General features: G+C 55.2%; 1 protein-coding gene across 1 annotated transcript in view; it reads right to left on the reverse strand.

Annotated features, from left to right (window-relative positions):
• The window catches only part of ADAMTS2 (ADAM metallopeptidase with thrombospondin type 1 motif 2), a 224,132-nt gene that overhangs the window by 34,824 nt on the left and 174,353 nt on the right, over positions 1 to 14,955 (reverse strand). The window contains exons 7-10 of the mRNA XM_044916657.1: positions 12,238 to 12,343; positions 11,425 to 11,568; positions 10,889 to 11,021; positions 9,507 to 9,620 (exon numbers count right to left, since the gene is read on the reverse strand). Of these exons, the coding sequence (XP_044772592.1) occupies positions 9,507 to 9,620; positions 10,889 to 11,021; positions 11,425 to 11,568; positions 12,238 to 12,343 (497 nt within the window). The remainder of the gene's footprint in view (positions 1 to 9,506; positions 9,621 to 10,888; positions 11,022 to 11,424; positions 11,569 to 12,237; positions 12,344 to 14,955) is intronic.

Below are 14,955 nucleotides of genomic sequence, written 5' to 3' on the forward strand. Positions count from 1 at the left end.
GGGGGGGGGGGGGGGGGGGGGGGGGGGGGGGGGAAGTATTTGCAAACCATGTATCTGATAACCCCGATAAGGGACTTGTATCCAGTATATATAAAGAACTCTGATAACTCAGTAATAAAAAGATAAATAACTCAAAAAATTAACAAAGGATATAGATAGACATTTACGCCCAAGACACACACACACACACACACATATATATATATATATATGAATCACCACTAAGCACATGATGAGGAGATGCTCAACATCATAGGTCACTAGGGAATTGCAAATCAAAACCACGAGATGACACTTCACATCCCCTGGGATGGTTACAATAAAAACAGACGATAAGTTTGGGGGAGGATGTGGAGAAATCAGAACCCTCACGCAGTGCTAGTTGGAATGTAAAAAAGGTGCAGCTGCTTTGGGAACCAGTCTGGCAGTTTCTCAAAATGTGCAACAGAGCTACCATAAGATTTAGCAATTCCACTCCTAGGTACATATCCAAGAAAAGTGACACATCCACCCATAACTTGCACAAGAATGCTCACAGCAACATTTCTCATAACAGCTAAAAAGTAGGAACAATTCAGATGCCCATCAACTGATAAATGGATAAGTAGAACACAGCGTTCCATACGATGGATGATTATGCAGCCACTCAAAGGGATGGAGTACTGACATGTGCTACAAGACGGACGAATCTTGAGAACATTATGCTAATCAAATAAAGTCAGACACAAAGGACACATATTATATGATTCCATTGATAAGAAATGTCCAGAAGAGGCAAATCTACAGAGACAGAAAGTAGATTAGTGATTGCTCAGGACTGGGGCAGGGGTTGAGGAGAGAGGATGAATCACAGAGACTGCTAATGGGGACGGCGCTTCTTTCTGGGGTGACAACAATGTTCTAAAATTTGATTGCCGTGATAGTTGCACAACTCTGTGCATATACTGAAAGCCACCAAATTGTACACTTCAAAATGGGCAGTTTTGCTTTATTTTATTTTTTAGAAGTCATTTATTTTTTTGAGAAAGAGAGAGAACAAGCGGGGGGAAGGGCAGAGGGAGAAGCAGACTCCCCACTGAGTGAGGAGCCCGACGCGGGGCTCGATCCCAGGACCCTGAGACCATGACCTGTTCTGAAGTCAGACGCTTAACTGACTGAGCCACGCAGGCGCCCCCAAATGGGCAATTTTAAATGTGAATCGCATCTTAGTAATGTTGGGTAGGTGGGGGGGACCAGGTGGCAGGTGGCGTTGGTCTGTGTGTGACAGCTCGTTAACCCTGGCTCTAGCATGTTGAGGGACATATTTTCTTTTTCAAAATTATTGATAATGTAGAGAAGTTATTGGTGGTGTCATGGGAACATTTAGAGGAGCGAATCTGGAGACACTGCTCTCCAGTTTGTTTCCTGATGTGGATTTCAGGGCATTTCAAGTTTTCTTGGTCAGAGCCTGATTTTAAACCCAACACTCAGTAACTGTTGCTGTTGACGTTGTGATTGTCAACACTGTCAACATTCTGAGCTTCGGATTACCTTTGACGCTGCCAACATTTCATGTCAAGTCAGAAAGAAGTTTAAATGCTTCTCCCATGTGTTCCTCAGATTCACTCCCCTTCATCAAGTGGATTGTCAAACATTTCAAGAACCTGTCTGTTACAACCCTGTGATAGTATCTCTTCCGCCTAATGAATGGCTGCTTTGGGTTTGATCTGAAACTTTTCTTGTTACAATTAAATTTCTGAAGTCGGAGTTACTTCTGATTTCTTCACTCCCTTTCCCCTTTCATTTTCTATTAATTTTTATCTGGATTTTTAAAAATACATAAATTTGAAAATGACAAAAGAAGGTACCTTTATCCATCTATCCAAATCAGAAGCCTGTCATTTCTCCCTTATCTTATTGGAGCGTTCCAGAACAACCTTTCAAAACTGCAACTGGCACATTCAAGCTTCATCAACATCTCGGATAAACTTTCTGCATCCCATTTGCACTCAGATTTCTCTCCTGGTCTTTGAAAATTTATTTTAGCACCCCTTATATTTTGTAATACATATGTTGTGAGGCGTGGACAGCTTTTTAACAAGCAGACCATCTGGTTACACTTAGCCTTTTTAAAGAGACAGCCAAGTCGGATCTGTGTTTAAAGGAGCCCATCTGCAAGACAGACCCCAAAAGCAAACACAAACTATCGCCAGTATGGAAGCCGTCGTGACCTCAGGTCCAGCTGAAGCTCCTTTCGTCCAGCGATCTGAGAAGAATGAGCCACACACACAGCACATGTTCCACGGTGACCCTGAGTGAGTCGGCGAGGCGATGGGAGGAGTGTCTCTGGACGTTGTTCCTGCACCTGGACAGCTACGGTAACTTAGCTGTACATGAAAGATACTGAGACCACGTAAACAAGCCAATAGATAGACCTCAAATGCAATTTCTCCTTAGCCAAAGCCACAAAGCACCCATTGCCAACTCTAAAGCCAGTGACAGAGCATACTGAAGAGAAAGGGGGAGTGCAAAGAGAAGTGATCTTCACTTTTGCAAAAGTTATGAAAACACACGACCGTGTGAACACGTGGCGAGGCCCCTCCTGGGGCCTCGTAACGGGGCCCGGCGGAAGTGAGAGGCCCCGGAGCTCAGGCATCCTAAGCTTCAAGGTAAATTCGCCTCTGCTCCTCTCTCAAAACCGCCTGCAGGCTCCCATGCTGCAGGATTCAGACGGGCTCTCCAGCCTGGCGTCAAAGGCCCTGCATGACCAGCTCCTACTCGCCCCTCCTGCTTCATGCTAGGCACCTGGCCACTGACTGCTCTCTGAACCGACCGAGCCGTCTCCCCTCCCTGCCTCTGGGAATGCCTCTGCTCCGGAAGCCCATCATCACTCTACTTCCTTCCCCCACACCCAGTGCGGTGGACGCCAGAAGAGACCCCCCTCCAGGCTCTTGCTGCCAGTCCACTCCAGGACACGCCCACAGCCCACATGCGCTGCCCAGCCCAGAGTCGTGCCTCCTTCCTGGGGACAGCCACAGCCAACCACTGGTCAAGGTTGGGCACAACGTCAGAGTTGTGCCGGCCCAGAGCTTTGGGTGGGGGCCTGCCAAGCCCCATATTGTGGCCGTATTGCTGTGTGATGCCTCGTTCTCCCCCCAGGTGGTGATCCTGCCAGAGCTCCCCAGGAAGACGGCTGCAGCTGCCGTCTCCATGCCCAAGTCACTGCCTGGTGTCCCTCCTGGGTCTCACCTCTCAGACGGGCCCTTCCCTGCCTCCCTACCTCTGTGCACATCTCTGTTCGGGAGGCTACCTCACTCCTTCCTCCCTCCCACCCTCCCTTCCTGACAGGCCTCTCGCCCTTCTTAACCCACCGAAGGACTCCCAGACCTGCCTTCACGCCAGTGTGAGCCCTTGTGAGGTATGACAGAGGCTGCGACCCTCTGGATTCCCCCTTCTATGCTCTGGGTCAATGGCTTCACCATCATAAGGCTGGCACACGGTTCGAGAGCCTGGGGTCAGGCCGGCCTGGCTGCAGGCCACAGGTGATGCTGGTCATGTCCTTCCAGGTCATGGTTACCCCTCTCTCACCCCAAAGTGCCCCTCACTCAACCACGGAAGGGAAGAGAAGAGCCCACAGAAATGCTGGCTGGTGGCCCCCGAGCGGGGGGGGGGGGGGGGGGGGGGGGGTGCACTGGCAGACAAGGAAGAGGGCCCAGGTAAGGGGATGCTGTGGAATGAATGTCTGTGTCCTCCGCAAATTCATAGGTGAAAGCCCAAAGCACCAATGTGATGGTATTAGAAGGTGGGGGCCTTTGGGAGGTGAATGGGTCATGAGGGTAAAGACCCTTATAAGACTAGTGCCTTTCTAAGAAGACATGAGAAAGACGATTCGGCAACCCCCACCAGAACCCAACCATGCTGGCACCCTGATCTCAGACTCCAGCCTCCAGAACTGTGAGAAATACAGATCTGCTATTTAAGCCCCCAGTCTCTGGCATTTCTGTGACAACAGCCCGAGCTGACTAGGACACAGAGGGAGTAAGCGCTCCTGGCATCTCTGAAGGCTGAGACTGGGACCCAACCTCTCAGCCACTGCTGGTCGAGGGGACCAAGGACCAGGAGGATGGAGGAGGCCACAGAGTGGTCCCCTTGTCCCTGTTGGACAGATCGGGCCCAAGTCTGGAAATAGGCAGCTGGGCCCAGGACAACTCAGAACATCCCACAGGCCCACAGTGTGACCACCTCCTCCACAGCTTCAGTTCCAAATGCACAGAGACAATATTCATGCATCGTAGAAAACACGAAGCAAGGCAGAAGGAAGGGAAAATCACCCTTCATTCCACCGCTCAGAAGCCATCCTTCCAATATTTTGGTTTATTTCCTCCTGGATGACTGTGAGCATTTAACATTACCCCAAATGAACAATTGCATACTCCGATACCTCAGTGCCATTATTTAAAAAAAAACATGTTTAACATTCTTAAAATGCTCTATGAACATACGTTTAAATGCCCACAAATATTTCATGCAATGGAGAGAGAGGCTTGAACATTTAAAAGCACAAAGTCGCTTGTCCTGAGTGAATTCTGAGCCCAAGGACAAGCGGACGGCGCTGCTTCGGGGGCTAAGTACCATGGACAGTGCTGACGCACCTGGGCAGGGGCTGGGAATTCTGCTGGGTTGCTCTGAGAGCCTGCCAGGCAGGACTGCTCTCTTTCAGGGAAGTGTGTGTTTAACATTTCGGAACCACTGCCATCCTCAACTTTCCTCCACCCACCAGCATGTCCCGAGTGGGTACCACGTGCCAGGAACTTGAGCTGTGAGGGCCAATGAGCTGGACACTTAGGTGACTTGCTAGAGGGAGAAAGGATGGCTCTAGGTCCCTTGTGAGGAAGGAGACCAGGGCTCCAACTCCCAGGCCCAGATCCTGGGCTTTCCCTGTCACTATGCCTGCCCGCCCATTCTCAGCTCTGCAGGGAAACGGGAAGCTTGACCCAGGAGCATCTCGGGGCCTTTCCACGGGGCACGCATCTCTGAAACGGAAATCGTGAAAACTGAGGGTGGGTGTCGCTTCCCCAAGATGCTGCATGCGAATGTGAGAGCATATGGAGGACTCTTTCCTGCCCACAGACACATGAGGCAGGAGCCATCTTCGACCCCCTCCCTGGGCCTGCATGCCGCCCTCTGCCCTGATCCTGGCTCACGCAGGGAGGGCAAGGTGAGCCCACCGGCCTGGCCTGCAGGGCAGAGGCACCCTCTGTGCTGGGCCTGACCCTGCTCCAGAGTATCCAGGGCATGCCTGCTGCCAGCACCCTCAACAGGGCGGGACAGAAGCAGGGAGCCAGGTGGAGTCGCTGTGTCTTTTGTTTTCTGGATTCTGGCCCTACAGGGACTGCCCCTCCCAGGATTAGCCACTTTCTAGAGACAGTAAACAACTCCTGCACCTGCGTGATTTTTAAATGCAAACCGCCATTCCAGGGGTTACAATCCAAACACAGCCTCTTGTCAGGCTCTCATACTCAAGGCCACCATCCCCTGCCCAAATCACCCCAGGGGCAGGTACCAGACAACTAAGGGCTCTGGCCCAGAGCCCACTGACACCATTCACGCTGGCCAATCTGAAGCCTGCTTACCCTGCCTCACCTGTTCCTTTCTACAGAAACCACATTTGCCCCCATCCTTTGCCTCCTGGCCCACCCTGGTGCTTCCCTACATGGCTCCCTGCAGCCTTTCCTTCTGGGATCTGTGAGAAACAAACCAGTTTCTCACTGGCAATCATCTTCTGGTCTGCTGGCCTTACTCCGCCTCAAATTTTATATTAATATGCTGTATTTTATTTTATTTTTTTTTAAAGATTTTATTTATTTATTTATTTGAGAGAGAGAGAATGAGAGAGAGCAAGCACATGAGAGGGGGGAGGGTCAGAGGGAGAAGCAGACTCCCTGCCGAGCAGGGAGCCCGATGCGGGACTCGATCCAGGGACTCCAGGATCATGACCTGAGCCGAAGGCAGTCGCTTAACCAACTGAGCCACCCAGGCGCCCTAATATGCTGTATTTTAAAACACCAGCCTTCCCCATCTCATCTGCCCTCCCTGGCCTTCCTCAGCAGGCTCCTGCTCTGCATGCTCCCCCACCTGGATTGCTCGTCTCACTTCCCCCTACCTTCTGGCCTTCAGCGGGGGTCACCGACAGGGAAGCCTCTCTGACTTTCCCGACAGGCCACTCGTGTCCTCACTGCCTGTCTCGGCCGCCTCTTCCCGCTCGTGGTTGATCCCCACCGAAGGTGAGGTCTGAAGGAGGCAGAGGGGGCCGACACATGCAGTGGATGTGAATGAATGAATGAACGTGGACCTGAGGTGGCCAGGCAGCCGGATGCGCAGGCCCACTGCCCGCTTCTGTGCCCGAGAGCAACACACTCACCTCTCCCCTCTCAGCCAAGCCCACCTCTTGATTCCGTGGGAGAGCCGCGCACCACTGGTCCTGGCTGCTCACCGCCCTGATCCCCTCTGCTTCATCTCGCTGGGGCCTGGGGCCCTGAACCCCAAGGGTGCTGCCGACATCCCCCGCCTACCCGGCCCCCATGGTGTCCAAACCCAGGGCAGACCATGAAGGAACCGTGAAACCAAAAGCTGGAGGGTGGGTGGTTCTTTTGTATGCTCTCTCCAGGTCACCCCTGTGTGTGGAGTATAGATCCGGATTGTTCTATCTCTGGAAAGGTGGATACGTGCCACCTGAGTAAGCAGGGGCACAATCTGGCTGTGGAGGCCAAGAGGGGACGATGTGCTGGGGTGAGCTGCTGGACAGTGCACAGTGAGGATCCCAGGCAGCCACATTGTGTCCTGAGCCTGAGCTCTGTCACCCCCTGCTCGGGGCTGGGGCCCCACAGGGACAGCTGAACTCTTCACAGCCCTCGTCCCTGAGATGTCCTGGTATTTCTCCAACCCAGCCAACGCCCTCCTGCTCCCTTCTCACTCCCCTCTCTCCTTGCCCCTGTGGCTTTTCTCGAAGGAAAGGGAAAGATAAGGGAGGGCTGCCTCCCAAATACAAAATTGCACGCAGTAATGAGTAGCATATTGAAAGATACAAATGCACACAGGCAGAGGAGTCTGCTAGGCCCCCAGGAGGAGCCCCTGCCTCTCCCTTTGCCCCTCCACCCACAGCCTCACACACCAAGAATTCCTGATGTGGGTCAGTTTTCGCCCTGTGCTCTGGCAAACCAAGACAGGCTGAGCCCAGCCCCAGCTCTGCCCCCAACACATCCAGCACAGCTCTGTCTTTTTAACAAATAAAATATAATTGTCTTTACTGGGCTAAATGAACAAAGGATCCCACCACCAAAACAAATGAAGGGCAACGGCCAACTCAGTGGTTTCTGTGAGGAGAAGCACTTTGGCTACATCTGTGCACCTTCCTCACTAGACCCTCCCCTCTGCCCCACAAGAGAAGGGGGGCCAACTGGCCAGAATTGCAGGCATTCCCTGGCCCACCTTCTCCCAGCGGCTGGGGTTCCTGCCAGGTAAAAGCCATCCTGCAACCCTGGGCGGGTACGCCTGGGCGGGGCTGCTTCCTGCTCCATCCACACCTTCTCTCTGTGCAGGGTGGGATGGAAGAAAGTGAGGACGCAGGTGGGGGAGGAAGCCATGCTGAGCTAGTCTCAGCCCCCAGCTCAGTGTTTACTGCGCTCATCACGGGGCTTGTGGCAAATGCTTCAAGGCCCCCGTTCCCTCCACCGAGCTCCTGTGGGGAGGAGGGCTACATGGTCAGTTCTGGCTTCACGAGGTCCCTGGCGTATTACTAACAACATCCCACCTCCAACTTCTAACACTTCACGGAGTCGGGGGCCCAGCTCAATCACGTGGGCGCACCCTTAGAAATACCAATTCCCAGATCTTCAAACAAAAATCTGTAGGCAAATGTGCATAGCAGCACTATTCACAAATACCAAAAGGTGGAAACAATCCAAATGTCCCATGGATGAGCGGATAAACAAATTGTGGTCTAGCTCTACAGTGGAATATTATTCAGCCATAAAAAGGAACAAAACAGGGCGCCTGGGTGGCTCAGTTGGTTAGGCGACTGCCTTCGGCTCAGGTCATGATCCCAGGGTCCTGGGATCGAGTCCCACATCGGGCTCCCAGCTCAGCAGGGAGCCTGCTTCTCCCTCTGACCCTCTCCTCTCTCATGCTGTTTCTCTCTCGCTCGCTCTCTAATAAATAAATAAATAAAATCTTTAAAAAAAAAAAAAAGGAACAAAACACTGATGCATGCTACCATATGGATGAACCTTAAAAACCTTCACTGAAAGCAGCCAGACACAAAAGGCCACATACTGTATGATCCTGCTTCCCTGGGACCCCAGAATGGGCAAATCCACAGAGTCGGAAGGCAGACTAGCAGTTGCCAGGAGCTGGAGACAGGAGGGGAACGGGGAGTCACTGTTTAATGGGGTCTCCTTCTGGGGTGATGAAGAAGTTCTGCAACTACATAATAACGGCTGCAAGACACTGCAGGACATTGCACCTCCTTACTGCATGCGATAAAAAGCCGCTGAATTGTGTAACGTGGTTAAAATGGCAAATACTGGGTCATGTGAATTTTGCCATAATTAAAAAAAACAAAACAAAAACAAAAACAAAACAAAAACCAACGCAATCCCTGATCCATACCTCAAACCCAAACCTGCAGGGGTGAGCCTGGAAATCTGTATTTTTAAGAAGGTGTACCAAGAACTAAAATCAGCCAGAATTTAAGGCCTACATGGAGGAACCTCAGGCGCAGATGACTTGGGAGCCTTCGTAGGCCTGATATTGGGGCACACGAGCTGGTGTGCACGTCCCACTCCCCACCCCAACACTGCCAGGTCTGCGGGGCTGCGCGGTCACCCAGGCTCAGGCTCATCTGCATAAGCCAGCCCCCAGCAGGTGATTGGCCCAAGAGCGGGCACGTGATCTCATCTGAGCCTGTGAGAATCAAGCCCAGAGTTTTTGGCTAAAGGCCGCGGTGAGAAAAGCCAGTCTTTTGTCAAGTTGCTGGACAGTGGGAAGTGGGTCTGGGTGGCTGGCAGGGGCCGGGAGCAGCCACGGAGCTGCCTCAAGGGACGAGTGTGCTCTCCAGGGGGCGCACGCGGAGGCCCCAGGGATGGAGAGGCTAAGCCTGATGCTGAGCCTCGGGACCCAGTGGCCAGCGGCCCCCAATGCTGGCCTTCAAGTGACCCAGTCACCCACCGTGTCCGTGGGGGTACAGAAGGCTGCTTCTCAGAGGAGCGGATTCCCGAGCCCCGGGGTGGGGGGCGGTGCTTGAAGCACGGAGAGACGGAGAGGAGCTTGGGGACACCAGGTTTGCTCCGGCAGAGAATTAGGGCGCTGGCAGTAGAGGGGACAGAAGCTCCGGAGGGTCAGGTGTGAAGAGTTACTAGGAAGGAGGCAGGGTCCCCCGAGGAGGCCCCCGGCCCCTCCACACAAGTGCTGCAGTGCCTGTCCCTGGAGGCCTGTGCGCATCACACTGCCCGCCCACTGCCCCCACTCACCTTGCCAGGTGCACACATGGTCCCGTCCAGGGGGGGCCCCTTCTTGGTCTTGCAAAAGTACGGGTTGTCAGGGTGGCTGCACCACAGCTGCTTGCAGGGGTCGAAGGTCCGGAACTGCAGGAGAGCGCTGCAGCTCGCCCAGCGGCCTCCCACTGCAGGGACCGTGCAGGGCCCGCCCTGTCCCCCAGGGTCCTCTCGGACAGGGCGGAGTCGGGCACAGCGTGGCTGCCCAGGACAGCCCCGCGCGATTCTGCGGCTGTGACAACCTCGGGCATGCCGTGGCTGCTTCCTGCCCCCGCAGCAACTGCCCCCGCACCCCCCCAGCCTCCAGGCTCTGACCCCTGCACCTGTCATGGAGCCTGGACAGACAGCTATCAGGAAGGCTGGGTGGGCATCCCTTTGGCCCCAGTAGGAGTGGCGGGGAGGGGCTGTCACTGCAGGGCCCCCGGGGCACCTACTGTCCCCCTGCGGAGGACTCCGCCTCCTAAAGTCCTCCCCTCTGCCCTTCTCTTGCTTCAGCCTTGGCCTCTGTTTCCTGGACCCCAGTCACCTCTTCTCTGGCCTTTCTGCTGGCTGTCCTTGCTCCAGGATGTCCCTGAGGGATCCAGCTGAAACTCAGACCTGGCTATGCCCCCCCTCTTGAAACATTTCTAGAGCTCCCTGCTGCAACGAGAATCAAGCCCACCAAGCTCGTTAGGCAGCCACGCAAGAGCTTAGACCACCTGCATCAGTCCCCGAGTCCACCACTTGCTCGCTCTGTGGCCTTAGGCATGTCACCTAAGTGCTCAGTTTCCTCCTCTGTAAAACGGGAATACTTTGCTTGCTTCCTTCCTGCGGCTGAGAGGAGCATCAGGTCAGATGCTAACAGACACTAATGCTCTTGCCACGCTGCCTTGGACAGGGTGGGCCCTGAGCAGCAGACACAGTCCACTCGGATGAGTGGGGTTCCTGCCGCTGGCTCTGCCCTGCCGCCAGACCCTGGAGACAACTGGTTGCTCCTCTGAATGCTATGTGCCCTCACCTCTGGGCCTTTGCACATGTGATTCCTGCCTTCTAGAATGTCCTCTCCTCTCACTTAGCCTTGACACCTCACTTCTTTCTCAGGGAAGCCCTCCGGAACACTGCAGGCAACACAGGGGCTCACCAGCACCCCGCCCGCCATCCCTTGCAGTCCCCTGGCCACAGGTCTCGTCACCAGGACCACGTCTGGTCTGGCCAGGTGGGCACCGGGTGCGGAGCGGGAGGGAGCCAGCGGGTGCAGAGGGAGAGACTGCCGCTCTGGAGGCCTGCTCCGCCCCGCCCTCAGGAGCCACCCAACAGCCTTCACCTCCTGAGAAGCCAGCCAGACGGGCAGGGGCACCCAGGGGTGCTCGGACACTCACCGCCGTGCACATCATGTAGCCCAGGCCGAAGTCGAAGCGGCACTGCTCGTTCATGGAGTAGTGCAGCCCCGGGAGCTGGGGCAGCGCCGGCCAGTCGTGCGCAAAGGGGTCGTCCCGCAGGCAGTCATAGGAGCTGGGGGGGACACACGGGGCGCCACACGCAGCCTTCAGCCGGCAGCCGCGGCCCCTTCCGGAGCCATGGTGGGGGGCCCGTCTGCACCTCCAGCCCTCAGCCGTGCTGCCTCAGTTTCCCTGCTGCATCTCTTTTCCTTGACGTAAGCTCCCCGGGCATCCCATTAAAGGTGCAGCTGCTATGCCCACTTTCCATTCAGGGCCGAGCCCCCCGACAACTGGACCTCCCCCACCACGCGCACACTGACCCGCGCCGCTCTGCCTTCCCTCCCCTGCACCTCGGGCTGGAGGACTGAAGTCTGAGGCCTCGGGCGGGACGCAGGCACATGGAGGGGCGGTGCATCCGTCCTCCTGGAGCTGAGCCCAGGGCTGCGGGCCGTCCTGCCCACACCGGGGGTACTCACTGCAGGTAGCGGCTCAGCTCCTGCTGGCTGCAGCGGGACCAGTGGAAGCGGTGGAAGGCGGCCTGCACCAGGGGCGCCATGATGCTGCCCAGCCGCACCTCGTCGCCACAGCGGTTGCCCTGCCCGTCGTGCTCCATGCCCAGCCTGTGCGGGGCGGAGCAAGGCAGCCGCGCTGACCTGGCGGCCGGGGCGCCGCCCCAGCCTCCCCCAGCGGCTCCCCGGGGCTTTCGCTGGTCTGCCCTGAGCCAGGTTTTCCGCCAGCTCGGTTCTTAAAGCCAGGGGCGCGGGGGAGACGGTGTCCGGAGGCCGCCCCTCGACATCCTGCCCGCCAGGGGGCGCTGTTTCGGGAGCAGGCAGCGGGGGCCGGGGCAGCCTCCGCTGGAGCCTCCACATACTCAGCGGTGTGGGCTCAAATCCCTGCACCCGCCCAGCGGCCCTGCGGAGTTTGCCCCAAATTCGGGGGGGGGGCCTGGGGGCTGCACACCTGCGTGGAGCTGTGGCTTCCCCGCCTCCGGCTCTCTAATTCCGGGCAGGGCTCCCTCAGAGCCCCAGTTATTGGTGTGTAAAATGGGGTAAGGAGGCCCCCGCCCAGGGGCTTGCGTGGCATAATGCCCGGGAGGCCCCCAGTACGCGCGTGGCCCCTTGATTTGTTCCCTTAGCACAATGTGGACCTTAGGCCTGCCTTGTGCAGTGCTGGGCTCAGAACTTTACTTCCCAGGTGCTTTTCACACAGGGCGTGTCCCCTCCCTGCCCTCCCCAGGGCACAGAGGGCCCCGATCTGCCCCACGCGACAGGGACAGCGAGGCCACTTACACGTGGCCGGTCTCGTGGGCCACCACGAATGCTGAGGAGAAGCCATCCTCGTGGTTCAGAGTGCAGCTGCGGACGGGGTGGCACATCCCAGTGACAGGAGCATAGCCTGGGAGGAGACAAAGGGCGGCTCTAGCTCCGGGCCTGAGTCAGGGGGATGCCCTGGCCCCAGTGCCCCCCACCATCCCCAGAGCAGAGGAGCCAAACCAGCTGCCCCATGCTGACACAGCTCAGGTGACATGCACCCCAGGCAGCCGGCCTCGGCCATGCCCGTCACTGTCCACACTGCAGCCGGGGCCAGTCTCCCGGGTACAGCTAGGCCCATTTCCAAAGCACACGCAGGGAGCAGTGAGGGAGGACCCCCGACGCGGCTCGAGGGCAGAGCCCAGGGACGAGAGCCAGCAGGCCACACTGCCCTGCTGTCATGCAGCCAGGACCGGCCGAGAGGACTGAGGGGTAGGCCAGCTGCAGACAACAAGGCCCTCTGAGCTCTCAGCCAGTGAACCTATACTCTGGCTGAGGAGAGTCTGAGCCATGTTCCTCCTGAAGGGTCCCCCTCTTCCAGGGGTCTGTGGGGAAGAAGCCGGACCAGGCAAGGTGCCCCCAGAGGCGGAGGGTGGGGAGCAGGAGTGGGGAGGGGCGGCTGTGGGAGGCCACATCCCCCTGACATAGATGCCCAAGGACCCCCCTGCCCTCAGCCAGCCCAGCCCCATCCCCACTCAAGTGGCTTAGAAAGAGCCACTGAATTCACAGGTAATAGTGAGGGGACACAGTGTGTTTTGCCAACCCAGTTACACTGTGCGGCCCAAAGAAGCAGTCAGGAAATAGAGACACACAGGGGTCAAGGGGAGGACTCAGGAATGAGCTAGAACAGCTCAAGCAGGGGGGCGAGAAGGCCTGCACGTGGTCGGCCTGTGGAACAACTGAATCCTCTGGGTGGGCTGAATCTGATCAGAGGGTGGGGTTGTTCTTCAGATGTCTCCAGCCTTAGAGGACAGCATTCCCATGGGTGAGGAGGGGGAGGGTGGAGGGGGGCATGACCCTGAGACCGCACCTACTACTGAGGAAAACCAGGGAATGGGGCCTAGCCACTTGCCCCTGGATAAGATAAAGAAGTGCGAAGTGCGTACAGAGCTGTGGGGGGGGGGGGGTGGCAGGGGGAGGTCTCCTAAGACACCACCTAGAGGCCCACCAAGCAAGGAGCCTCCGCCCTCGGAACCCCGACATAGCCTCACTCCTCGGAGTCCCCACGGGGAGATTCCAAGGCAATTTATTCAAAGGAAAGAGTAGAGAAGAAAAGAAGAAGGGCCTGGTGACCCGGGGTGTGCTGGTGTTAGACTTGTTTGTAAAATCATCGTAATCGAACCACTGTCTTTTTCCCCTTGTAATAAACAGGAAAATCTGTATCTTTTTTTAAAAAGATTTAATTTATTTATTTGAGAGAGAGAATGAGAAAGAGAGAGAGAGATAGCATGAGAGGGGGGAGGGTCAGAGGGAGAAGCAGACTCCCCGCCGAGCAGGGAGCCCAATACGGGACTTGATCCCAGGACTCCAGGATCATGACCTGAGCCGAAGGCAGTCGCTTAACCAACCGAGCCACCCAGGCACCCAGGCAAATCTGTATCTTAAAGTATTTTTTGCTCTGCAGATTTTAAGATGATTGTTCTGGAATCAGTGTCCCAGAGCCAAACTTTGAGATCTTCTCTTTGTTCATTGTATGCAAAGCCTGCATATGCCTATTCACACTACCTAGCGTATTACTGGGTCTTTATGATCTGAAGGTTTGCCAAAGTATCTTTATGTTTTTCTTTATGGCCTTCCAGCTTATTTAATTTTGCTATTGCTCTTTTGTTTCTGGAAATCTTATTAGATAGATATTGTACCTCTTGGGTTGCGCCTCTATGTCTTCGTTCTCTTATTTTAATCTTTTTGGATGCCCTTGACCTTTTTTAAGATTTTACTTTTATTTATTTATTTAGAGAGCATGCACAAGCCGGGGAAGGAGCAAAAGGAGAGGGAGAGAGAGAATCGCAAGCAGACTCCACAATGAGCGCAGAGCCCGAAGCAGGGCTCGATCTCACGACCCTGAGATCATGACCCTAAGATCGTGACCTGAGCTGAAATCAAGAGTTGGACACCTAACCAACTGAGCCACCCAGGAGCCCCTGCCCTTGACTTTTTATTTCAGCTTCTGAATTTTCTATTTTACCCATTATATCTTTAGTTTCATAAAGATTCTTTGCTGTTCTCTAATTCTTCCTAGCAACCCGTGCCGGGTTTATGGGATGTATCTTCTCAAACATTCTGGGAAGTATTACTTTTTTAAAAAAGTTCTTCTCCAGTCTCTAAATTATCTCCGTCTCCTCTAGAGTCAGTTCTCTGATTCTGTTTTGCATCTTGGTCTGACTTTTTTTTCCATGGTGTAAGTTTAAAAAAAAAAATGTCTGGCCATCCTTAGCTGTGCTTTCACAGTTCGAAACAGGGGAGGAGGTCACTTGCTATAGACATTACGGCGGTTTCTCTCCCTATGGAACAGTTCTGCTCCCCATTAGAGCTCTCACCTGGACAAAAGTGCCGACAGAGTGCACTGTCACCTGGCTTCCTGCTATGACAGGGAGCTAGAAGCCCCTCCAAGTGAAGAGACACCAACACCTTACTCTGAGCTCGGTGGGATCAGGAGTCCCACTCTGTGTTCCCACCTGAATCCTACTGTGGTGCCAA

This window comes from Neomonachus schauinslandi, chromosome 7, assembly GCF_002201575.2.
Source record: "Neomonachus schauinslandi chromosome 7, ASM220157v2, whole genome shotgun sequence".
Classification (NCBI taxonomy): Eukaryota; Metazoa; Chordata; class Mammalia; order Carnivora; family Phocidae; genus Neomonachus; species Neomonachus schauinslandi.